At 42.7% G+C, this 26,681-nt stretch overlaps 2 protein-coding genes across 2 annotated transcripts; one reads left to right on the top strand and one right to left on the bottom strand.

Annotated features, from left to right (window-relative positions):
* The first annotated feature begins 430 nt into the window (after positions 1–430).
* LOC112216633 (endoplasmic reticulum resident protein 27-like) lies at positions 431–3,587 on the top strand. Its single transcript, XM_042310963.1, has 7 exons — positions 431–642; positions 1,018–1,103; positions 1,935–2,078; positions 2,212–2,328; positions 2,521–2,646; positions 2,995–3,189; positions 3,513–3,587. The coding sequence occupies exons 1-7, from the start codon at positions 585–587 to the stop codon at positions 3,555–3,557; spliced, it is 771 nt and encodes a 256-aa protein (XP_042166897.1). The 5' UTR covers positions 431–584; the 3' UTR covers positions 3,558–3,587.
* Positions 3,588–16,460: 12,873 nt separating this feature from the next.
* Positions 16,461–18,292, bottom strand: LOC112230227 (transcriptional regulator DEF1-like). The gene is made up of 5 exons (XM_042310819.1): positions 18,181–18,292; positions 18,039–18,094; positions 16,716–17,958; positions 16,601–16,637; positions 16,461–16,528 (listed from the first exon to the last, which is right to left on the bottom strand). Exons 1-4 carry the CDS (start codon positions 18,207–18,209, stop codon positions 16,628–16,630), a joined length of 1,338 nt encoding a protein of 445 aa, XP_042166753.1. The 5' UTR covers positions 18,210–18,292; the 3' UTR covers positions 16,461–16,528; positions 16,601–16,627.
* Positions 18,293–26,681: the final 8,389 nt, after the last annotated feature.

Raw genomic sequence — 26,681 nt, 5'->3', positions numbered from 1 at the left:
ACATTACAGAATGAGTAGGGAAAAAGGGATAAAGAAAATATATGCCCACTTCAAGTTGACTAGAACATTTAGATACTACAGATATTTATGTACCGAACAATCTGGATTATACTAGAGATATACATCCTTGTTGAGTGAGGAGTCTGTATAGGCTGAAAATATGTGACAGATTTGACTGCTTGGGATTTTTTCATATTGACATTCTGAAGTAAAAAAACAAACATTTTGCATGTGTATCCTCAGGTTAGGAGGTACATTCTTAGTCACACGCGTGTGTATGCCCACCCACCCACCCAGCCACACTCATGAACTGACACGGTGACACGTAGTCCAACACTCGCTGAACTTAACCTATCAATAACACCTGTCAGCTTCTCATACAGGCACCAATCAGCAGCACGAGGAAACGGCCATGTGGCATGATATTCTCTGTACCCTGAGGTACAGAGGGACAGAAGGAGGGACACGACACACATGGACAGACGGACACAGACTCCAGCCTAAAACTCAACCGCCCTGCATAGAATCAAAAACAGACAAACTTCTCTGAGGCCCTTCGTTGTCTACAGCCTGCCGATAAAGTTATGGCACCACTGCTCTCTCTGATTCTCTCCCTCCTGGCCGCCTCAGTCATAGCTGAAGGTAAGAATCTTTTTGCCTTTGGTCATGTACATGTTTTTAGATTTCCTAGACTTCCTAGTCTTTTTAGTCTTTATTTCCTGTTTCCTTCCTGAATGGTGTGATGTTCTCTTCCATCTTTTTGACCTCTATGTTCTAATATGCACACCAGTATACCCCTTAGAATATATATGCCCAATACATTGCTTCATTCTAAATGTATGCTGAAATTGACATTGGGATTGAGCCTATGACTGGCTTTCTGAGAGCCATTCCACAGATTGATGCATTTTTCCTCCTCGTGTTTCTAAAGAGATGGAACTAGTGTAGGTAGTTGGGTTAGGGCTTGTCCAACGAATTCCATCAAGCCCCCCCCCACCTCTCTCTCTCTCCCTACAGACAGCGCCCTCCCATCCCTGAATGATGTCACTGCAGCCGAGGCCTTCATCGAAGCCTCCGAGGTGGTCGTCATCGGGTTCTTTGAGGTCAGACAGGAAACAAGTGTGGGAAGGGCAGGATGGGAGGGGAGGGAGGGAAATGTAACATGTACAGTAACCTACTGTAGGCCTGAGTAAGGTTGACACATCACGATGGTACAAAACCACAGTAGATTTTTATCATCGTTGGCTAGATGCTACACCACTAACGTGCGGCCGGACGCGGCCAGCCAGATATAACAGAGGTCAAATTAAACCATAACTCAGATTTGAGACGAGAAAAAAACAAAACATACATTCCTGTTGACTGTTCGTAGCTACAGTCCCAGCTGCTGTCAGCCTGTGGCTGGCCACACACTTGGCACAGGAAGTGACTAGCTTGCGTTGCCTTGAGGATAGTAGGCGGCCGTCCCAGAGTGTCAAGTGGCGGCCCGAGCCCTTTGGCTAAACTCAGTGTGCGGGGGACGATGGCAGGCCGCAGGACAAGGAAACGAGGAAGCATCTGAGGAATTGGCACAGAGGAGGTCGCTGTAAACAAGTGTAAACAGAGCGTGGGTGAAGGAGAGAGAGAGAGAGAGAGAGAGAGAGAGAGAGAGAGAGAGAGAGAGAGAGAGAGAGAGAGAGAGAGAGAGAGAGAGAGAGAGAGAGAGAGAGAGAGAGAGAGAGAGAGAGAAAATATATGGTGTACTGCCATGTACCTACTGGGGACCAAAATATTATTTCAATGGGCTAATTGGCAATTTGAATCTCAAAAACAGACTTCTATAGTATATCACTGTAGTGAATGTTATCAGACTAACATTCTCTCTCCCTCTCTGCCTGCCCCCTCTCACTGCCCCCCCTTCTCTCTCTCGCAATCTCTTTCCCTCTCTTTCTCAGACTCCCTCAGATGAGACTTTTGGCTACAAGGAGTTTGTGGAGGCAGCTAAGACTGTGAAGCATATCCCTGTGGCTCTGTGCAGCGATAAGGAGGCATGGGCCAAACTCGGCATCGCGTCTGACACGATCTCCATCTTCAGAAAAGTAAACTACTACACTACACCTTTCACTTTGTCCATCAGAAATCACCTGCTTGACTCTCATTACAACTACTTTGACAACAAATTTACAAGAAAATATCAACTGAAAATGTTGATTTATGTGTGTGTGTGTTCAGGCAGATAACCACCAAGACAACCTTCAGCTCTCTGAGACCAAGAAAGTGGAGGCGGACGGCCTTGCTCGCTTTATCACCATGAACGAGCTGCGCTACATCACCGAGTACAACCAAGTGGTAGTCACTGACCACAGCACTGTTCATCTACACCTTACACACTACTCTATACAACAGCACCTATTAACAGTTATACCAGCCTTGTTATGATTACATCTTGCCAGCACATCTTTGTATTATTAGCCTGTCATGTTCAGTCATATAACCAGACTACACCTACAGACAGTTAATGTCTCTCTCCTCTCCTCTCAGACAGCAGTGGGTCTGTTCCAGTCTGAGGTGAAGGGGCACCTCCTGCTCTTCATCAACAGGGGGAGTAGTGACTATGAAGTGCTCAAGGACCGACTAGGAGCTCTGGCCCCAGAATTTGTTGGGAAGGTGAGAGCAGGCAAGCAGCAACTGGACCTGAAAAGAGCGACTTAACAAAACCTCTGTTATATCGGCCATTTGATTCAAATCTTGAGATAATGTCCCTAATCCCCTATTTGGAATTGGTTCTTTTGATTCAACTATTTAATTGAATCTTGAATTTAATTTGCAAATTGGATCAATGGAGTCAGATGTTTTGAGTCCTGTATATTATGTACTGTATATTATATATAGTGCACTACTTTTGATATTGGTCTCGTTCAATAAAATCACAGATTTTAGTTTTAGTTTCTGTTGCCAAACGTATTTGCTACAGTGTGCTCTACTGAATATTACCATGATTTTTTTTTGTCACAGTTCCTGTTTGTGCTGGTACATGGGGTGAAGTCCAATGAGAAATCTCTGGGCTACTTTGGCCTGACGTCTCGTGACCTTCCTCGCGTGGGCATTTACGACCGCGACTCAGATATGAAGTGGCTCATGCCCGAGGGAGAGATCACCACCGAACGTGTGCGGAAGTTCTGCCAGTCACTCATACTAGGCAATCTCAAGGTCAGAGGTCAAAACAAATAACAAAATAGTATTGGTTCTCTTTCAAATGCCTTTGAGGGTTGATTGAGCCTACCTGGAGTGCCAGATGGACAGGGTTTGCACTTCTTGGACTGTTCTATTGGTTCCATTGTTCCAGGCAACCTCAATTAAGAGCAGGTAAATACGTATTTGAAAGAAAACAAATATTATTTGAACCCATATCTATGGTGCAGTATACGTTTCAGTGGCTTTGATAATATGTAGAAAGCAGCAATGAATTATACTGAGTGGCCTCCATTTAATGTATGTATACTGCTTCTCAAAAACTTTTTCTATCATTTTAGGAGGTGAAGCAGGCAGGAGAACCTGTTCCTAAAACTGAGTTGTAAAATAAACAAATAAATGAATGTAAATAATTAGCTTTGTGACAGTTATTGTGTCTGTTTTGGAGTCCGTATTGTTTTCTGCCTGAATCTTGTGTAGGCTGTGTGTGTGCGCTCTGGTGGGCATGGTGTATCTTTATGTGAGGGAAAGTCTGCCATCTGCGAGTTGACCACAGCTCAGTGGCTACTCACCACTGAGATTTTAGCCTAGTTTGTCAGCGTTGGCGCTGATCTGATGTTTACAATCACAACTGACTGACCTCAGAAGACTGGCAGGGCATGGAGGGTCTAACAGAGAAAGAAGAATTGAAATCTGTCTTCTGAAAAAATAACCGTTGAAGATTCCAAATCCAATCACGAAGAAACAATACGATGCAAAATATTACAATACATTTGTGTATTTTCATGCAAATGTTGCACAAAATTTTAAGTGCAGACCTCTGTTCAAATACATGTACAGGATATTTGATTGTCTGGTATATAAAAAACTTTTTTAAATACGCAGCCCAAAACAACTTTTATTTCTGTATTTGAATGGTTATTTGTAAAAACCAAATAGTCTGCCAAATTGTATTATTTGACAGTATTTTCACATTCTTATGTAAATTCATGAGTGTATTTGAGTTTTTCAAATCCTTTAAAGTATATTTCCAAATATATATATAAAACATTAAACTACTTATCTTTTCAAATAAAATATCAGAATACTTTGAATATATGAGCAATTAATTGAAATATTTTAAATACAGTGGCAAGAAAAAGTGTGTGAAGCGTTTGGAATTACCTGGATTTCTGCATAAATTGGTCATACAATTTGATCTGATCTTCATCTAAGTCACAACAACAGACAAACACAGTCTGTTTAAACAAATAACACAAACAATTATGCGTTTTCATGTCTTTATTGAACTCACTGTGTTAACATTCACAGTATAGGGTGGGGAAAGTATGTGAAATGTTGGATTTAATAACTGGTTGACCCTCCTTTGGCAGCAATAACCTCAACCAAATGTTTTCTGTAGACCTGCACAGCGGTCAGGAGGAATTTTGGACTATTCATCTTTACAAAAATGTTTCAGTTCAGCAATATTCTTAGAATGTCTGGTGTGAACCGCTCTCGAGGTCATGCCACAGCATCGCAATCAGGTTGAGGTCAGGACTCTGACTGGGCCACTCCAGAAGGTCAGGACTCTGACTGGGCCACTCCAGAAGGTCAGGACTCTGACTGGGCAACTCCAGAAGGTCAGGACTCTGACCGGGCCACTCCAGAAGGTCAGGACTCTGACCGGGCCACTCCAGAAGGTCAGGACTCTGACCGGGCCACTCCAGAAGGTCAGGACTCTGACCGGGCCACTCCAGAAGGTCAGGACTCTGACCGGGCCACTCCAGAAGGTCAGGACTCTGACCGGGCCACTCCAGAAGGTCAGGACTCTGACCGGGCCACTCCAGAAGGTCAGGACTCTGACTGGGCCACTCCAGAAGGCGTATTTTCTTCTGTTCAAGCCATTCTGTTGTTGATTTACTTGTGTTTTGGGTCACTGTCCTGTTGCGTCGCCCAACCTCTGTTGAGCTTCAATTGGCAGACAGATAGCCTTTATTCTCCTGCAAAATGTCTTGATAAACTTGGGAATTAATTTTTCCATCAATGATAGCAAGTTGTCCAGGCCCTGAGGCAGCAAAGCAGCCCCAAACCATGATGCTCCCTCCACCATACTTTACAGTCGGGATGGGGTTTTGATGTTGGTGTGCTGTGCTTTTTTTTCTCCACACATAGTGTTATGTGTTCCTTACAAACAAATCAACTTCAGTTTGTCTTCTGACTCCAATTAGCTTTTGGAAAAGTCAATAGCCTAGGGGTTCCCATACTTTTTCCAACCTACACTGTGAATGTTTAAATTATGTATTTAATATAGACAAGAAAAAATACAATTAGTGTGTTATTAGTTTAAGCACACCCTGTTTGTTTATTGTTGTGACTAAGATGAAGATCAGATAACATTTTATGACTAATTTATGCAGAAATCCAGGTAATTACACAGGTTCACATACTTTTTCTTGCCACTGTAGTATTTGAACCCAGATCTGATTACGTTACATACAGTTGAAGTCGGAAGTTTACATACACCTTAGCCAAATACATTTCAACTCAGTTTTCCATAATTCCTGACATTTAATCCTAGTGAAAAATCCCTGTTTAGATCAGTTAGGATCACCACTTTATTTTAAGAATGTGAAATGTCAGAATAATAGTAGAGAAAATGATTTATTTCAGCTTTTATTTCTTTCATCTGATTCCCAGTGGGTCAGAAGTTTACATACACTCAATTAGTATTTGGTAGCATTGCCTTTAAATTGTTCAACTTGGGTCAAATGTTTAGGGTAGCCTTCCACAAGCTTCCCACAATAAGTTGGGTGAATTTTGGCCCATTCCTTCTGACAGAGCTGGTGTAACTGAGTCAGGTTTGTAGGCCTCCTTGCTCGCACATGCTTTTTCAGTTCTGCCCACAAATGTTCTATAGGATTGAGGTCAGGGCTTTGTGATGGCCACTCCAATACCTTGACTTTGTTGTCCTTAAGCTATTTTGCCACAACTTTGGAAGTATGCTTGGGGTCATTGTCCATTTGGAAGACCCATTTGCGACAAAGCTTTAACTTCCTGACTGATGTCTTGAGATGTTGCTTCAATATATCCACATAATCTTCCGTCTTCATGATGCCATCTATTTTGTGAAGTGCATCAGTCCCTCCTGCAGCAAAGCACCCCCACAACATGATGCTGCCACCCCCGTGCTTCATGGTTGGAATGGTGTTCTCCGGCTTGCAAGCCTCCCTCTTTTTCCTCTAAACATGACGATGGACATTATGGCCAAACAGTTATATTTTTGTTTCATCAGACCAGAGGACATTTCTCCAAAAAGTACGATCTTTGTCACCATGTGCAGTTGCAAACCGTAGTCTGTTTTTTTATGGCGGTTTTGGTGCAGTGGCTTATTCCTTGCTGAACGGCCTTTCAGGTTATGTTGATATAGGACTCGTTTTACTGTGGATATAGATACTTTGGTAGCTGTTTCCTCCAGCATCTTCACAACTTTGCTGTTGTTCTGGGATTTATTTTCACTTTTCGCACCAAAGCACGTTCATCTCTAGGAGACAGAACGCGTCTCCTTCCTGAGCAGTATGACGGCTGTGTGGTCCCATGGTATTTATTCTTGCGTACAATTGTTTGTACAGATGAACGCGGTACCTTCAGGTGTTTGGAAATTGCTCCCAAGGATGAACTAGACTTCTGGAGGTCTACAATGTTTTTTCTGAGGTCTTGGCTGATTTATTTTGATTTTCCCATGATGTAAAGCAAAGAGGCACTGAGTTTGAAGGTAGGCCTTGAAATACATCCACAGGTACACCTCCAATTGAATTCAATTATGTCAATTAGCCCATCAGAAGCTTCTAATGCCATGACATCATTTTCTGGAATTTTCCAAGCTGTTTAAAGGCACAGTCAACTTAGTGTATGTAAACTTCTGACCCACTGGAATTGTGATACAGTGAATTATAAGTTAAATAATCTGTCTGTAAACAATTGTTGGAAAAATGACTTATGGCACAAAGTAGATGTCCTAAATTTGTGGTGGTTGAAAAATATGTTTTAATGACTGGTGGTTGAAAAATGAGTTTTAATGACTCCTAAGTGTACGTAAACCTCTGACTTCAATTGTACATGAAAGATCCAGTCACTGTTGGCCAGCGTACAGCAGTGGAAGCAGAGAGTGAGTGTAGATTTCTAGACATTAAGGGCCATACAATAAAGTAAAGAAGGATTGGAGCACTTGGGGCGAATATAAAAGACCAGAAAAAAGAACAGATTGTCTGCCTGCTGTGCTGAAAGAAACAGGAGAAGAAAACAACATACTCCAAAGAGAAAGACAAGTTGAACGGTTGATCCAAATAAATTCCTTAAAAAGTGGATGGGAATTTTCAAGGCTAAGACTTGGAATCAATGATAATTAGTAGGGATGGAGTGCCAAGTGGAAACATCAGACGGAAAAGGGAAACCACTATTTGGCAGATGTTAAGTTTGAAAGGGCTGGAGATATATGCATAGCTACAGTATCTAAACACCATAGTACCCACCATAGTACCCTCCAAACTCGTCATCAAGCTCGAGAGCCTGGGTCTCGACCCCGCCATGTGCAACTGGGTACTGGACATCCTGACGGGCCACCCCCAGGGGGTGAGGGTAGGCAACAACATCTCCGCCCCGCTGATCCTAAACACTGGGGCCCCACAAGGGTGCGTTCTGAGCCCTCTCCTGTACTTCCTGTTCACCCACGACTGCGTGGCCACGCACGCCTCCAACTCAATCATCAAGTTTGGGGACGACACAACAGTGGTAGGCTTGATACAGCAACTGCTCCGCCCACAACCGTAAGGCTCTCCAGAGGGTAGTGAGGTCTGCACAACGCATCACCGGGGGCAAACTACCTGCCCTCCAGGACACCTACACCACCCGATGTCACAGGAAGGCCATAAAGATCATCAAGGACATCAACCACCCGAGCCACTGCCTGTTCACCCCGCTATCATCCAGAAGGCGAGGTCAGTACAGGTGCATCAAAGCTGGGACCGAGAGACTGAAAAACAGCTTCTATCTCAAGGCCATCAGACTGTTAAACAGCCACCACTAACATTGAGTGGCTGCTGCCAACACACTGACACTGACACTGACACAAAACGCCTATTGTGTTTGAGATGTACACTGAGATGCACTGTTGGGCAATATTCCCCTCCAGTGATTCCCCAACATCTTGTCAACAAGGACCCAAAAATGGAGCATTTCTCTTATACCAACCTATCTTTACAGACATATATCCATAACAAGGCATAGGAGGCCCCTATAAGTGTCCAGAAATGTCTCCAAAATGTCACATTATAAGCATCTTTATTTTCATGCATATAAATTGTCAACTAGAATTTTTATGACCAAATTCACATTCTTTAGTGTAGAAATTCATTTTTGAATGTTCAAAAAACCTCTTCAAAAAGAAGTATGTTTGTAGCACAAAATATCTTACAGGTAGGCCCTCTTTCACTCACTCAACATGTAAAAGCAGACAGGCTCCCCATAAAAGGCCCCAGCTCACTCAAATGCCCCTTCCCTCAACAACAGCCAACAGCCCAGAACAGCAGGAAAACAGAACAGCTAAAAGATCATCTGGGAATCCTCCCTTCCTCATGGAGCTTTTTGAAGGTGAGTTGAATATTCAATGTGATGTATGTATATAGATATATATTATTTAAGAATGATTTGTCTAAATTGTTTTCATTGACATATATTTATTTTCTTTAAATTAAGGCTATTTAGCCATTGAGCAGTAGCCATTGTTTTTATTCATACTGTTTGTAAACAATAGCTTCTGCCCTCTTAGTTTCTATTTGACCCTCTTGTTACAGTGGGGCAAAAAAGCATTTAGTCGGCAACCAATTGTGCAACTTCTCCCACTTAAAAGGATGAGAGAGGCCTGTAATTTTCATCATAGATACACTTCAACTATGAAAGACAAAATGAGGGGAAAAAATCCAGAAGATCACATTGTAGGATTTTTTATGAATTTATTTGCAAATTATGGTGGGAAATAAGTATTTGGTCACCTACAAACAAGCAAGATATCTGGCTCTCACAGACCTGTAACTTCTTCTTTAAGAGGCTCCTCTGTCCTCCACTCATTACCTGTATTAATGGCACCTGTTTGAACTTGTTATCAGTATAAAAGACACCTGTCCACAACCTCAAATAGTCACACTCCAAACTCCACTATGGCCAAGACCAAAGAGCTGTCAAAGGACACCAGAAACAAAATTGTAGACCTGCACCAGGCTGGGAAGACTGAACCTGCAATAGGTAAGCAGCTTGGTTTGAAGAAATCAACTGTGGGAGCAATTATTAGGAAATGGAAGACATACAAGACCATTGATAATCTCTCTCGATCTGGGGCTCCACGCAAGATCTCACCCCGTGGGGTCAAAATGATCACAAGAACGGTGAGCAAAAATCCCAGAACCACACGGGGGGACCTAGTGAATGACCTGTAGAGAGCTGGGACCAAAGTAACAAAGCCTACAATCAGTAACACAAATCCTGCAGTGCCAGACGTGTCCCCCTGCTTAAGCTAGTACATGTCCAGGTCCGTCTGAAGTTTGCTAGAGAGCATTTGGATGATCCAGAAGAAGATTGGGAGAATGTCATATGGTCAGATGAAACCAAAATATAACAAAGAATGCTGAGTTGCATCCAAAGAACACCATACCTACTGTGAAGCATGGGGGTGGAAACATCATGCTTTGGGGCTGTTTTTCTGCAAAGGGACCAGGACGACTGATCTGTGTAAAGGAAAGAATAAGTGGGGCCATGTATCGTGAGATTTTGAGTGAAAACCTCTTTCCATCAGCAAGGGCATTGAAGATGAAACGTGGCTGGGTCTTTCAGCATGACAATGACCCCAAACACACCGCCCGGGCAATGAAGGAGTGGCTTCGTAAGAAGCATTTCAATGTCCTGGAGTGGCCTAGCCAGTCTCCAGATCTCAACCCCATAGAAAATCTTTGGAGGGAGTTGAAAGTCCGTGTTTCCCAGCAACAGCCCCAAAACATCACTGCTCTAGAGGAGATCTGCATGGAGGAATGGGCCAAAATACCAGCAACAGTGTGTGAAAACCTTGTGAAGATTTACAGAAAACGTTTGACCTTTGTCATTGCCAACAAAGGGTATATAACAAAGTATTGAGAAACTTTTGTTATTGACCAAATACTTATTTTCCACCGTAATTTGCTGATAAATTCATTAAAAATCCTACAATGTGATTTTCTGGATTTTTTTTCTCATTTTGTCTGTCATAGTTGAAGTGTACCTATGATGAAAATTACAGGTCTCTCTCATCTTTTTAAATGGCTGACTAAATGCTTTTTTGCCCCACTGTATATCAAAACCTCTCAGACTAGAAAGTATGATTAGAAACTATGATTAGAACCTATGTTCAAACTATGATTAAAAACGATAATTAGAAACTATGATAATACACTCTGAACAACGATGAAGTCAAGTCTGTGTGTGTGAGTGATGATCTATTATTTAATTGTGTAATATTACACTCTCTCGCTCTCTCGCTCAATGTATAACATTTCACTCAATGTATACCAAAGTTACACATATTTAACAAGGTTTCAATGTTTTGTATTGCAACAGTTATGAAAGACAATGACATCCAACTTTTAGGGAATTATTGATATAATGTGTTACATCGTGTGCATCTGTGATAACTTTATGTAATAGAGCCTCTTTCTCTCTCTCTCTCTCTTTCTCTCTCTCTCTCGTTCTCTCTCTCTCTCGTTCTCTCTCAGGCTATGAAAAAAAGAGATGACGTTGACTCCTGAGTGTTGAACTTTTGCCCCCTCTATAGGCTCCCTGGTTATTATATGACCCTTATGGTCATCTACGATCGTTGGAACGTCTTGAATAACAATAAGAGGAACATGTACAGTTCCTCTCTAGTTTTTATCCTAGGTTTATGACGTCTAGGGAGTGTTTCCTAGATGCTGTGCTTTGACATATGCATTGACGGGTCTTAGATTTTTAGACTGGGTATCTCTAAAATGCTTTGTGACTACTGCTGATGCAAAAAAGGGCTTTTAAGAAATACATATGATTGATTGACAGATTAGTGATATTATAAAAAATAATTTAACAATATTATTATTATCATCATAATATTTATTATTATTATGTTACAGGTGAGACATACCCAGAAATGTCAACATCTTGGCAAGTGCTCAAATCTGTACAGCAGCCCCAGACAATCATGTACAGTAGCTCCAACTTACAAGAATGGGTTTACAAGGCAGTGATGAAAAAAGTTTATATGAGCGCTAATTAAAACATACAATGATATATATGTGATACAATTACCCATTCAAAACTGTTGTTACAAAATCACTTCTCATTGTGTTCATTTCAAGGTTTCACAAACATAAAACAACTATCTAGTTAATGTTTCTCCGACTAACACACTGTTGAGTTTCCTATTTACTAAAGAACAGTCATTAAGACAAAACACAAAGAGTTGTAATATAATCTGTATACATGTCATTCTATACTGAAGACAGGTACATTCTGAAAGATTTTTGATGATGTTAATGTTATAACACATTCTTTATTCATCTCTCAATTTAGGATAATATCATTGATTTTTACTTTACTGAAATTGTATTATTTATGTTGTCTCATACCACTACCAAGCAATGCAAGCAGATGTGGAATTAACCCCATAACAGTTGTGTGTCTTTTTGGCTCAAGAATTGATCAAGAATACCAATAGGCTTGATCAGATCCTCTTTCCTATGCAGGCACCATATAATGCACAGCCACATGCAAATCCATAAACTCCCCCAATAGAACGTTGAAAACCTTAACATGACTACTGGCAATGTCATTATTTTTGTCACCATCCATCAATTGTTGAATTGTGTTATTTCTTCTTTGTAAATGCACCGAGCCTCCAAGGGCTGGAGCCAATCAACGTAGTAAATTAAAAAGACCCAAATAAAACGTATGTGAAAAGGTGTGGTCAAAGTATAAAACGTTGCTGTTTTGTTACAACAACCAAGTTTTCCTAACATTTGCCATAACTAGCAAGCCTTACATCCTGAATGAATATGGGCTCCCAAATATGCACCTGGGAACACATGGGAGGGGTGGGACCACATGCACTTTTAAGTAATTGAGCCTAGAACATCATTTCTATATTGTAATTAAAATCATTGACCCATAAGAGAACACATGACCAAAGCAAAGCGTGAGCCATATATAATTAAAACAACATTATTCTTAATGAGAAATATAATCTAATAAACAAATGTTTGCATAACGAAAGACATGAAAACTGTCTCCAACAATGTATTTAGCTGTGTATAAACCTTTCATATTGGCAGTAAGGTCATTAAGAATAGCTATAGACAGTAGTTCTTGTGGGAGGTTCAGGGATAAATATAGTGAAGGATCATGAATGTTAAAGATTTGTTCACCTTGGGGATTTTGAAAGAGGGGGATTAGAACCCCAAAGTAATAGTGATAAGAAAGATCATAAAGGTCATTTCAGATTCAGGTTTAGGGGGGTAATAAAACATTGGAAACACCTGTTCACACTATGTGGATTATAAACATTTCCAGACATATTGAACGATCACATCAAGAAGGTGTAACAGTGATGAATGGCTATTCAATGTACAACAGTAGTCTTCTGTAACAAGCAATATGTATTAAATATGTTTACATACATCCATGACTGAATGGTTTCACAAACACCTTTAAAGGTTTTGTAAGTAAGTTGTAACAGGCCTCATTCAGCAGTCTGAATTAACCTAGAGACACCAAAACATCCATGTTTAGAGAAGCTTGGAGATTATTCCACAAGTAAGGGGCAAAGAGCTGATTTACTGAACTCTGTACAGACCAAAGGAATTTCCAGAGTTAGCAATCCATGAGAGTGTATGATAACCCTGACTCATGTGGCAGGGTCTACAGTCAATCACGGACTAATGGTTATGGTAGATGTCCAGCCCAGTCACAGACCAGGATTCTTGTAGGCATAAATAAAGACAAAGCCCGAATTGACCTACGGACCTCATACAGTGCCACTGATGCAACGGAAACATGCAGGTCTCTCTGACAAAGAGGGTCACTGCAGCCGAATGAGTAAGACATTTAAACTGTTAACCCATAATAAAACAAGGCTGCAGGCCCAAATGCATCTAAAGGCTTTAGAGCATGAACCAGCTGGCAGCTGCATTCATATAGACATGATTTTGCAATAGTCTATACCAGTAAGAACATTGTTTACATGCTTTGTACTATTTTCCTGTTCCCAAGAAAGCCAGACCTGAGCTATAGAAGAAGCCCCCCGTTATTTTCAGCATCTTAATTAACATCATGATGCTTTGAGAAAGACAAGTCAAGGACCATATCTGACCCTACCTGACACCCTTGACCCACTTCAATCATTAGAATCATTTTTGTGTGCAATCTCAACCACACCGCACACTGCCATAACCCATCTGGACAAGAGGAATACCTATGTCAGAATGCTGTTCATCGAAATACAGCTCGGCATTCAACACCATAGTACCCTCCAGCTCGTCATCAAGCTCGAGACCCTTTTTGATCAATAAAGGTGTCTCACCCCGCCCTGTGCAACTGGGTACTGGACTTCCTGACGGGCCGCCCCCAGGTGGTGAGGGTAGGCAATTTAACATTTCTGATTCAACACTAAAGGGTTATTTGAGCCATTCCTAACTCAATTCTACCCATACTAAAAAAATGTGGCCACGCAACATTTCAAATCAATTTCGGAGACCCAACAGTGGTAGGTATACAACAACGACGAGACGGCTTTTAGTATTGAGGGCTTTTGTTTACGGAGTTTAGTGTCAGGAAAATAACTCACACAACGTCAAAAAACTAAGGAGATGATTGTGGATTTCAGGAAACAGCAGAGGGAACACCCCCATCCAAATCTGGAACAGTAGTGGAGAGGGTAGCAAGTTTTAAGTTCCTCGTCTACACATCACAGACAAACTGAATTGGTCCACTCACACAGACAGCATTGTGAGGAAGGCGCAGCAGCGCCTCTTCAACCTCAGGAGGCTGAAGAAATTCGGCTTGTCACCAAAAGCACTCACAAACTTCTACAGATGCACAATCGAGAGCATCCTGGCGGGTTTAAGTCACCGCTGGTATGGGCAACTGCTTCCGCCCTCAACCGTGCCAGGCTCTCCAGAGGGTAGTGAGGTCTGCACAACGCATCACCGGGGGCAAACTACCTGCCCTCCAGGACACCTACACCACCAGATGCTACAGGAAGGCCATTCATCAAGGACATCAACCACCCGAACTGCCTGTTCACCCCGCTTCATCCAGAGCTCAGTTTGTGCATCAAAGCTGGGACCGAGAGACTGAAAAACAGCTTCTATCTCAAGGCCATCAGACTGTTAAACAGCCACCATAACATTGAGTGGCTACTGCCTTACACTGTCAATGACACTGACTTTACTCCAGCCACTTTAATCATGGGAATCGATGGGAAATGATGTAAATATATCACTAGCCACTTTGCTACCTTATATAATGTTACTTACCCTACATTGTTCATCTCATATGCATACGTTGATACTGTTCTATAGTCGACTGCATCCTTATGTAGCATGTATCACTAGCCACTTTAACTATGCCACTTGGTTTAAACTTATCTCATATGTATATACTGTACTCGATATCATCTACTGTATCTTGCCTATGCTGCCTGTACCATCACTCATTCAATATTTATGTACATATTCTTTCATCCCCTTAACTGTGTATGACAGTAGTTTTTTTTGGAATTGTTAGTTAGATTACTTGCTCGTTATTACTGCATTGTCGGAACTAGAAGCACAAGCATTTCGCTACACTCGCATTAACATCTGCTAACCATGTGTATGTGACAAATAAAATTTGATTTGATTTGATTTGATTTGATTTAGAAGAAGCCCCTTTTATTTTCAGCATCTTAATTAACTCAATATGTTTTTCAAAAAGACAACTTAACGTATATACTGATACACCGTACCAGGTACGTACACTTCAATCATTAGAATCATTTTTGTGTACTCTAGAAAAGTTTTCCATGAATTCAATAATTTAAGGTCAATAAAGGTGTTCTGCAAAATAATGAAAGCCTAATGTAGATCAGATAGAGCCTGATCAGCAGGGCAGGGCAATTGAGTACACAACGGTATCTGCATACAGGTGCAGGTAAAACTATTTATATATTTCTGACAATGAATAAAGTAGTTATTTAGACATTCTAACACAATATCTAGATACTAAAAAAATGTATATGCAACATTTAAACAATTTCGACCACCCTCGGGTTATGTATACACCTTGACGATACATTGGCAATTTTAGTATTCCTTTTGTTTACATGTAATCTGTCTTCACAACCAAATGCATCTGTTTTCATTCCCCCATGGCTATATAAACTGAATTCAGGGTTTCATTTGCGTTATGATTTAGAAATGAAAGTTTCTACCATTCCTCTCTGCAGATCCTCTCAAGCTCGGTCAGGTTGGATGTGGAGCTTTGCTAGACAGCTATTTTCAAGTCTTTCCAGAGATGTTTGATCGGGTTTAAGTCCAGGATATGGATGGGCCACTCAATGGTGAGAGGTTGCCTCCGGACATGACGCTTGCCATTCAATCCAAAGAGTTCATTCTTGGTTTAATCAGACCAGAGAAGCTTGTTCATGGTTTCAGAGTCTTTAGGTATAAAGCCGGCTGTAATGTGCTTTTTACGGAGAGGCTTCCACCTCTCCACACTACCATAAAGCCCTGATTGGTGGAGTGCTGCAGAGATGGAACTCTCGAGCTCTGTCAGTGTGACAATCAGGTTCTTGATCACCTCCCTGACCAAGGCCCTTCTCCCCCAATTGCTCAGTTTGGCCCGGCGGCCAGCTCTAGGAAGAGTCTTGGTGGTTCCAAAGCTCTTACATTTATAAACAATGGAGGCCACTGTGTTCTTAGGGACCTTCAATGCTTCAGAAATTTTTAGTACACTTCCCCAGAGCTCTTAATCAGGGATTTGTCCTACAGTCTCACTGTATACAGTGCATGCCTACATCTAAAGTATGAACATATGAGGAATGTGACCCCATCACAAATGCTCTTATGTAGACCCAAGCTTTTATTTTAAATCAGTAGCAAATGTAAGAGATGAGAACCAAAGAATTAACTGAAGAGTAGTCATTTTTACTACGGACTGCACACCACCTGTTCTCAATTAGCAAGCAATGGACATGAGAAACATTTCAAAGAGACAAGGCATTTTTTAAAGTAAGTTGTTTATTGATTCCGTCACACTAGAGTAGCAAGAGCACCAGCAACTTCCTGGTCTAAAAAGCAGAAATGCAAACAGTGTCAGCAACACAGAATGTTAAGTAACCAATGTCAAAAACAATACTCACCATTAGAGCTTCTAGAGGATGAATCCATTATATTTTTCTGTTGATAGATATATGGTTAGTACAAAGGCCTTCAAATTCAGAGCAAAGTTCAGAGCAGGTTAAAGTGAACCATTACCTTGCAGAATCCTTCACTAGTGTTGGATATATGCTTGGTGCACCAATGCTAACATAACCGTCCTTGGGAGCATTTCCACTGTCAACAGGCATTGCCTCCCTAGGAGTGTAGCTGATTTGGGAGAAGACAGTTCTGCCATTCTTGTAGTGCGATTTGGAACTGTAGGAAGAGATGGGGATGACACCTGACTGTTCAATGCTGGCCTGAGAACTACCAGAGGCATCTTCAGTGCTTTCGTAGTGCTTCTGTTGAGACAATGGGGCCAGTTGCTGCTGGGAAATTTGGGCTACATGCCATAATTGCTGATGAATGGGGTTGGGTAGCTGCTGGGCCATTTGAGCTGGATACCTCACTTGCTGAGGCTCGACTGCCAGTTCCTTCTGCTGGGGAAATTGAGATGGATGCCACACAAGCGGAGGCTGCTGGAGAATGGAGGCCTGTAGCTTCTGTGGCATGGCGGTCAGCTCCTTCTGTTGAGGTTCAGTGGCCGGTTGCTTCTGCTGCAGGGGATTTTGAGCTGGATGCCACGCTTGCTGGGGCGTGGTGGATGGTTGCTTCTGCTGAGGTTCAGTGGCTGTTCGATTCTTGGACATTTGAGCTGGATGCCACACCTGCTGAGTTTGCTGGGCTATGGTGGTTGGTTCCTTCTGCAGTAGAGGCATAGGGGCCAGTTGCTTCTGCTGGGGAATCTGAGCAGGATGCCATGCTTCCTGGGGCACGGGGGTCGTTTGCGTCTGCTGCAGAGGCATTTGAGAAGGATGCCACACTTGCTGGGGCACGGCGGTCGGTTGCTTCTGCTGCATTTGAGCTGGATGCCACACTTGCTGGGGCACGGCGGTCGGTAGCTTCTGCTGCAGGGGCTTTTGAGCAGGATGCCACACTTGCTGAGGCGAGGCGGGTGATTGCTTCTGCAGCATTTGATTAGGATGCCACACTTGCTGGGGCACGGCGGTCGGTGGTTCTGTCAGCATGTGAGCTTGATGCCACACTTGCTGGGGCACAGTTGTCGCTTGCCTCTGCTGCTGAGCTTCTGCGGCACGTTGCTTCTGATGCAGGGGCATTTGACCTGGATACCACACTTGCTGAGGTTGCCGGGACATGGGGGCCAGTTCTTTCCGCAGGATGGCGGCCGGATGTTTCTGCTGCGCTTGCATTTGAGATTTATAATTGCCATATCCTAGAGACCGAAGTGATCCTGCATAGAGCCATGCTGCATTAGAATCCAGTGCAGGAGACCAATCACCTAGGTTAAAAATATAAACTGTAAAATGCCAGCCTTTGAAAGTTATGGAACTGCGTAGCTGTTATTTGAAATGAACTCACCTTCTGATGTAGAACACGTTATCCCTCCAATTAGCAGGCAACAAAGCCAAGAAACGCTTAAGGAAAAATGATGTGTTATAAACATAGCTACCTGTAACACCTGAAGGACAAGGGAAACAAACTTAATCAATACTTAACATACCTGAAAGCGATTCCAATCATCACGGCCATTTTTCCCTCAAAACCTCACCAGTATTCAGAACTAATGGTAGGCATACGTCCTACCAGAATATCCCTTTTACTATATTTGCCAGATATTTGGTTGCTCCTTTTAAAGGAATCCCAGACCCTTCTAATGTCGTTGGCTAATTAAGGACAGCTGTCAGCCACTGAACTACATTCAATTTCTATTTCCAAATTGACCCCTATATCCTACACCTTGGTCTAAACACAAGGATTTAATAGTGATAAGCAATATGGCCACAATTGCATCCAGCCTATCAGGAGGCAAGGTGAAGCAATTAACATATTGCTTTACCCTATCTGATCATTTCAAATGCCCATAAGTGACTAAGTGGTAGGTGTAGGAGATAGGGGTTGATTTGGAATGCAGAAATTTACTCAGGTCTGGTTGATTCTCTAATTGAGATCCTGACAGGTTTGACAGCCCTTACTCTAAAGCACGTGTCAAACTCATTACACGGAGGGCCGAGTGTTTGCGGATTTTCACTAATTCCTTGTACTTGATGGCTGAATTAAGGCCACTAATTACTCCCCTCACCTACAGTGGTTGTCTTGGTCTTAAATGAAAGGAAAAAACAAAAACCTACAGACATTGGGCGCTCCATGGAATGAGTTTGACACCCCTGCTCTAAAGTAGGAAACACATTTTGTCTTGGCACTTCATTGATCGGTTTAAATTATTGCTTGTACAAAATTCACTTGGTTCATTTGAAGATTAGAGGCTGAATGAGCAGTTAGGCACCATTATTTTACACATGCCTTCTTTAAAACCGTGTGTTTCATTCAGTATAGCAACATTAGATGGTTAACAGTTTCATTTGCACAAAGTGCAACATCTTAGACAAATTCTGATTCGGAGACAGACACCAATTAAACACTCATGTTATGCTTTTGATGATCTGAGTTTTTAATTTTCAGAGGCAAACATACAGTAGGGCTCATTTGAGTTGTAAGGCTGAAGCAACTGACTGTAGACCAAAGTCAAGAAGTAAAGTCAGGAGAGGTGCATCTGCGACAACTGAAAGTCGGATACTAACGTCATTTTCCAACAGCAAGGCTTAGATCACCATGGCAGTGTTGCCATTGTTTATAAAAGGTTTCCTTTATAATGTAAAAACAAAAACATGTCTCCAACACCCACTCAAACTGAAATAATTTGTGTACATTATACAATCAATAAATGAGAGAGAGCCTCAATCACATCATTCATTTATACACTGTAGGCTACACATGAATTTTAGCAAGTTGGTTCCTGTTTCAGTCATGTTTTTGGTCACGTGGGTTAAACATAAACACTAATGATTGGTTGACAATGGAGCCCCCACATGACAGGTGATGGCTGCAGGATGAAGTTGGTGAAGAGCAATTGTAAAGTTCATGCAATCGACATATAGACTCGTCGGAAATGTTTTATCCCCAGAACGCAACACACTTTGAAAGGCGGTGACCAACAATTGTCACCGACTTGACAATAGTGATCAGCTCGAAGGTGCCCACTATCTCCATAAAATGTCTCCCTCATGAACTTCCGGCGCCGACAGAGATGGCCGCCTCGCTTCGCGTTCCTAGGAAACTATGCAGTTTTTTGTTTTTTTTACGTGGTATTTCTTACATTAGTACCCCAGGTCATCTTAGGTTTCATTACATACAGTCGAGAAGAACTACTGAATATAAGACCAGCGTCAACTCACCATCAGTACGACCAAGAATATGTTTTTCGCGACGCGGATCCTGTGTTCTGCCTTACAAACAGGACAACGGAGTGGATTCCATGCAGCGACCCAAAAAAACGACTCTGAAAAAGAGGGAAACGAGGCGGTCTTCTGGTCAGACTCCGGAGACGGGCACACCGTGCACCACTCCCTAGCATTCTTCTTGCCAATGTCCAGTCTCTTGACAACAAGGTTGATGAAATCTGAGCAAGGGTAGCATTCCAGAGGGACATCAGAGACTGTAACGTTCTTTGCTTCACGGAAACATGGCTCACTGGAGAGACGCTATCCGAGGCGGTGCAGCCAACGGGTTTCTCCACGCATCGCGCGGACAGAAACAAACATCTTTCTGGTAAGAAGAGGGGCGGGGGCGTATGCCTTATGGCTAACGTGACATGGTGTGATGAAAGAAACATACAGGAACTCAAATCCTTCTGTTCACCTGATTTAGAATTCCTCACAATCAAATGTAGACCGCATTATCTACCAAGAGAATTCTCTTCGATTATAATCACAGCCGTATATATCCCCCAAGCAGACACATCGATGGCTCTGAACGAACTTTATTTAACTCTCTGCAAACTGGAAACGATTTATCCGGAGGCTGCATTCATTGTAGCTGGGGATTTTAACAAGGCTAATCTGAAAACAAGACTCCCTAAATTTTATCAGCATATCGATTGCGCAACCAGGGGTGGAAAGACCTTGGATCATTGTTACTCTAACTTCCGCGACGCATATAAGGCCCTGCCCCGCCCCCCTTTCGGAAAAGCTGACCACGACTCCATTTTGTTGATTCCTGCCTACACACTCCAAGACTGCTTCCATCACGTGGACTGGGAGATGTTTCGTATTGCGTCAGACAACAACATTGACGAATAGGCTGATTCGGTGTGCGAGTTCATTAGAACGTGCGTTGAAGATGTCGTTCCCATAGCAATGATTAAAACATTCCCTAACCAGAAACCGTGGATTGATGGCAGCATTCGCGTGAAACTGAAAGCGCGAACCACTGCTTTTAATCAGGGCAAGGTGTCTGGTAACATGACCGAACACAAACAGTGCAGCTATTCCCTCCGCAAGGCTATCAAACAAGCTAAGCGTCAGTACAGAGACAAAGTAGAATCTCAATTCAACGGCTCAGACACAAGAGGCATGTGGCAGGGTCTACAGTCAATCACGGACTACAGGAAGAAATCCAGCCCAGTCACGGACCAGGATGTCTTGCTCCCAGGCAGACTAAATAACTTTTTTGCCCGCTTTGAGGACAATACAGTGCCACTGACACGGCCTCAACAACGAAAACATGCGGTCTCTCCTTCACTGCAGCCGAGGTGAGTAAGACATTTAAACGTGTTAACCCTCGCAAGGCTGCAGGCCCAGACGGCATCCCCAGCCGCGCCCTCAGAGCATGCGCAGACCAGCTGGCCGGTGTGTTTACGGACATATTCAATCAATCCCTATACCAGTCTGCTGTTCCCACATGCTTCAAGAGGGCCACCATTGTTCCTGTTCCCAAGAAAGCTAAGGTAACTGAGCTAAACGACTACCGCCCCGTAGCACTCACATCCGTCATCATGAAGTGCTTTGAGAGACTAGTCAAGGACCTTATCACCTCCACCCTACCTGACACCCTAGACCCACTCCAATTTGCTTACCGCCCAAATAGGTCCACAGACGATGCAATCTCAACCACACTGCACACTGCCCTAACCCATCTGGACAAGAGGAATACCTATGTGAGAATGCTGTTCATCGACTACAGCTCGGCATTTAACACCATAGTGCCCTCCAAGCTCGTCATCAAGCTCGAGACCCTGGGTCTCGACCCCGCCCTGTGCAACTGGGTACTGGACTTCCTGACGGGCCGCCCCAGGTGGTGAGGGTAGGCAACAACATCTCCTCCCCGCTGATCCTCAACACTGGGGCCCCACAAGGGTGCGTTCTGAGCCCTCTCCTGTACTCCCTGTTCACCCACGACTGCGTGGCCACGCACGCCTCCAACTCAATCATCAAGTTTGCGGACGACACAACAGTGGTAGGCTTGATTACCAACAACGACGAGACGGCCTACAGGGAGGAGGTGAGGGCCCTCGGAGTGTGGTGTCAGGAAAATAACCTCACACTCAACGTCAACAAAACTAAGGAGATGATTGTGGACTTCAGGAAACAGCAGAGGGAACACCCCCTATCCACATCGATGGAACAGTAGTGGAGAGGGTAGCAAGTTTTAAGTTCCTCGGCATACACATCACAGACAAACTGAATTGGTCCACTCACACAGACAGCATCGTGAAGAAGGCGCAGCAGCGCCTCTTCAACCTCAGGAGGCTGAAGAAATTCGGCTTGTCACCAAAAGCACTCACAAACTTCTACAGATGCACAATCGAGAGCATCCTGGCGGGCAGTATCACCGCCTGGTACGGCAACTGCTCCGCCCTCAACCGTAAGGCTCTCCAGAGGGTAGTGAGGTCTGCACAACGCATCACCGGGGGCAAACTACCTGCCCTCCAGGACACCTACACCACCCGATGTTACAGGAAGGCCATAAAGATCATCAAGGACATCAACCACCCGAGCCACTGCCTGTTCACCCCGCTATCATCCAGAAGGCGAGGTCAGTACAGGTGCATCAAAGCTGGGACCGAGAGACTGAAAAACAGCTTCTATCTCAAGGCCATCAGACTGTTAAACAGCCACCACTAACATTGAGTGGCTGCTGCCAACACACTGACAATGACACTGATTCAACTCCAGCCACTTTAATAATGGGAATTGATGGGAAATTATGTAAATATATCACTAGCCACTTTAAACAATGCTACCTTATACAATGTTACTTACCCTACATTATTCATCTCATATGCATACGTATATACTGTACTCTATATCATCGACTGCATCCTTATGTAATACATGTATCACTGGCCACTTTAACTATGCCACTTTGTTTACATACTCATCTCATATGTATATACTGTACTCAATATCATCTACTGTATCTTGCCTATGCTGCTCTGTACCATCACTCATTCATATATCCTTATGTACATATTCTTTATCCTCTTACACTGTGTATTAGACAGTAGTTTTGGAATTGTTAGTTAGATTACTTGTTGGTTATTACTGCATTGTCGGAACTAGAAGCACAAGCATTTCGCTACACTCGCATTAACATCTGCTAACCATGTGTATGTGACAAATAAAATTTGATTTGATTTGATTTGATTCATGTGGATGAAATAAAACAAGACAACAACCCATCTCATCATCCTCTGACCGTCTATCCTACTTTGTGGAAGCATTTTTTTCCAATGTTGTCTCAACTTTGATTGCAGTACACATCCACAAACACATAAACTCGATTACAACTGTTTAGATAGCTATGCATATATCTCCAGCCCCCTTAAATCTGCCACAGTGTTTTCCCTATTCTGACTGATGTTTCCGCTTGCATTCCATCTCTGATAATTATACTTGATTCCAAGTCTGTGCCTTGAAAATGCCAATCTCCTTTTCTTCTCCTGTTTCTTTCAGCACAGCAGGCAGACAATCTGTTCTTTTTTCTGGTCTTTTATATTCACCCCAAGTGCTCCAATCCTTCTGTACTTTATTGTACGGCCCTTAATGTCTAGAACTCTGCACTAACTCCCCTCTTCCACTGCTGTAGGCTGGCCTACTGTAACTGGAACGCAAATGTATGTCACTTAAATCAGACCGGGTTCAAATACTATTTAAAATATTTCAATTATTTCACATACATTCAAAGTAAGTATTCTGATATTTTATTTGAAAAGATAAGTAGTTAAATGTTATGTATTTGGAAATACACTTGGAAAGTGTTTGAAAAACTCAAAATCACACACAAATTTACACTCCAATGTATTAAATAAGTATTTCAAAATACTGTCAAATAATATAATTTGTATTATAACCCAGATATTATAACCCAGATACTGAAATACGCATGTTTTTGAATACAGGTCTGCACTTAAATGTAGAATTTGCATGAAAATACACAAATATGTATTGTATTATACTGCATCATATTCTATTGTATTTGTTGTTTCTTTGCGATTAAATTTGAAATCCTCAACGGTTATTTTTTCTGAAGACAGATTCCAATTCTTCTTTCTCTGTTAGACCCTCCAGGCCCTATTAGCCTACTGAGGTCAGTCAGTTGCGACAGCCTTGGTTTCTCAAATGATTGCCTCGCCTGGTTTACCAACTACTTCTCTGATAGAGTTCAGTGTGTCAAATCGGAGGGCCTGTTGTCCGGATCTCTGACAGTCTCTATGGGTGTGCCACAGGGTTCAATTCTCGAGCAGACTCTCTTTTCTGTATACATCAATGATGTAGCTCTTGCTGCTGGTGAATCTCTAGTCCACCTCTACGCAGACGACACCATTCTGTATACTTCTGGCCCCTCCTTGGACACTGTGTTAACTAACCTCCAGACGAGCTTCAATGCCATACAACTCTCCTTCCGTGGCCTCCAACTGCTCTTAAACGCAAGTGTAGCCTTTCCTTTCAGTTCTCTGCTGTCAATGACTGGAATGAATTGCAAAAATCGCTGAAGCTGGAGACCTATATTTCCCTCACTAACTTTAAACATCAGCTATCTGAGCAGCTAACGGATCGCTGCAGGTGTACATAGCCCATATGTAAATAGCCCACCCAATCTACCTACCTCATCCCCATATTGTTTTTATTTACTTTTCTGCTCTTTTGCACACCAGTTTTTCTACTTGCACATCATCATCTGCTCATCTATCACTCCAGTGTTAATTTGCTAAACTGTAATTACTTCACTACTATGGCCTATTTATTTCCTTACCTCCCCACGCCATTTGCACACATTGTATATAGACTTTCTTTTTTTTCTATTGTGTTATTGACGGTACGCTTGTTTATTCCATGTTGTTGTTTGTGTCGCACTGCTTTGCTTAGTCTTGGCCAGGTCACAGTTGTAATTGAGAACTTGTTCTCAACTAGCTTACCTGGTTAAATAAAGGTGAAATAAATCAAAAATGATAAACACCAGGAACGCACAATCCCTCCATCAGTGGTCAGACTGTCCGCAATAGGCTGAGAGAGGCTGGACTGAGGTCTTGTAGGCTTGTTGTAAAGCAGGTCCTCACCAGACATCACCGGCAACAACGTCGCCTATGGGCACAATCCCAGCGTCGCTGGACCAGACAGGACTGGCAAAAAGTGCTCTTCACTGACGAGTCGCGGATTCGCATTTATCATTGAAGGAATGAGTGTTACACAGAGGCCTGTACTCTGGAGCGGGATCGATTTGGAGGTGGAGGGTCCGTTATGTTCTGGGGCGGTGTGTCACAGCATCATCGGACTTAGCTTGTCACTGCAGGCAATCTCAACACTGTGTGTTATGTAACCTTCCTGCAGGCTCATCCTGACATGACCCTCCAGCATGACAATGCCACCAGCCATACAGCTCGTTCTGTGCGTGATTTCCTGCAAGACAGGAATGTCAGTGTTCGGTCATGGCAGGCGAAGAGCCCGGATCTCAATCCCATTGAGCACATCTGGGACCTGTTGGATCGGAGGGTGAGGGCCAGGGTCATTGCCCCTAGAAATGTCCGGGAACTTGCAGGTGCCTTGGTGGAAGAGTGGGGTAACATCTGACAGCAAGAACTGGCAAATCTGGTGCAGTCCATGAGGAGATGCACGGCCGTACTTAATGCAGCAGGTGGCAACACCAGATACTGTTACTTTTGATTTTGACTCCCCCTTTGTTCAGGGACACAATTCCAGTTCTGTTAGTCATGTCTGTGGAACTCAGTTTGTGTCAGTTGTAGAATCTTATGTTCATACAAATATTTACACGTTAAGTTTGCTGGAAAAAAAACACAGGACAGTGAGAGGATGTTTATTTTTTGTGGAGTTTATATTAACTTCAGTTGCAGTGAAATGATAAAAATCTCTTTAAATTGTCTTGGGAACAGGAGTGGATAAATATTTCTATCAGCGTCTCGGGGAAAATGCCAATGCACGTGTAATGTGTCATCTTTGACACTTTTGCAAGCAGACAGCATTTCAACCACATAAAATACACACTCAAGACTAACTGAAGTTACCATTCTCAGCTTTCCATTTCCTTAAAATCTGTTACAATGACATTTGGCACAGGACCAATGTTTCCACTGTGTTCTAGCATGCTACCTGGTCCTTAAATAATTTTACCTGTTAAGATGACTAATGCATTCATTCTATCAATTCAAGACATTTGTGAGCACTACTTTAGTCTTCTGGGGCAACAAGTTATGACAGAAGAGAAGCTGCATGTATTAAACTATAGTTGACAAATGGCCGAACTAATGTAAGTAAGCAGAAACGTGTCTAAATTAGGGGTGAAAGTAGCCATTAAGCTCAGTTATGGTGGATCAAACTGGACAGGTAGTCCACTTTAAATTGATTTGTTTGACAGAGTCAGACAACCACAAGAGGCGAACCGGAGCCTGCGCATACCACAAAAATAGAAGAGGTTTATATGCCACAGTAGCCCATCTCCGGGGTACAAGCTTTCTCAGGTTTTAGTAAAACAGGATTTGATGTTTACATGTCAACACAAAATAAATACTTCAGGATCCCGAATAACGGGATATTGATGTACATGTAAACGTGGTCAGTGGCTTTAACGTAGAGACGATCTTAGGGTTTGTCAACCAGCAGCAAAGAAATGATAGATTTGATAGCCAAAAGATAAAGAACTGTGAACCAC

The sequence above is a fragment of the Oncorhynchus tshawytscha genome, linkage group LG32 (assembly GCF_018296145.1).
Source record: "Oncorhynchus tshawytscha isolate Ot180627B linkage group LG32, Otsh_v2.0, whole genome shotgun sequence".
Classification (NCBI taxonomy): Eukaryota; Metazoa; Chordata; class Actinopteri; order Salmoniformes; family Salmonidae; genus Oncorhynchus; species Oncorhynchus tshawytscha.
This window is presented reverse-complemented; position numbering and strand designations above follow the sequence as displayed.

What these genes read in the sequence shown, in the direction of transcription:
- LOC112230227 (XM_042310819.1), bottom strand. Translation starts at nt 18,209, where the DNA reads ATGGCCGTGATGATTGGAATCGCTTTCAG. An exon ending in ATGATTGGAATCGCTTTCAG is followed by an intron (nt 18,095 to 18,180) that starts GTATGTTAAGTA and finishes TTTTTCCTTAAG; the next exon opens with CGTTTCTTGGCTTTGTTGCC. An exon ending in AACGTGTTCTACATCAGAAG is followed by an intron (nt 17,959 to 18,038) that starts GTGAGTTCATTT and finishes TTTTTAACCTAG; the next exon opens with GTGATTGGTCTCCTGCACTG.
- LOC112216633 (XM_042310963.1), top strand. Translation starts at nt 585, where the DNA reads ATGGCACCACTGCTCTCTCTGATTCTCTCCCTCCTGGCCGCCTCAGTC. An exon ending in TCGTCATCGGGTTCTTTGAG is followed by an intron (nt 1,104 to 1,934) that starts GTCAGACAGGAA and finishes TCTCTTTCTCAG; the next exon opens with ACTCCCTCAGATGAGACTTT. An exon ending in TCATACTAGGCAATCTCAAG is followed by an intron (nt 3,190 to 3,512) that starts GTCAGAGGTCAA and finishes CTATCATTTTAG; the next exon opens with GAGGTGAAGCAGGCAGGAGA.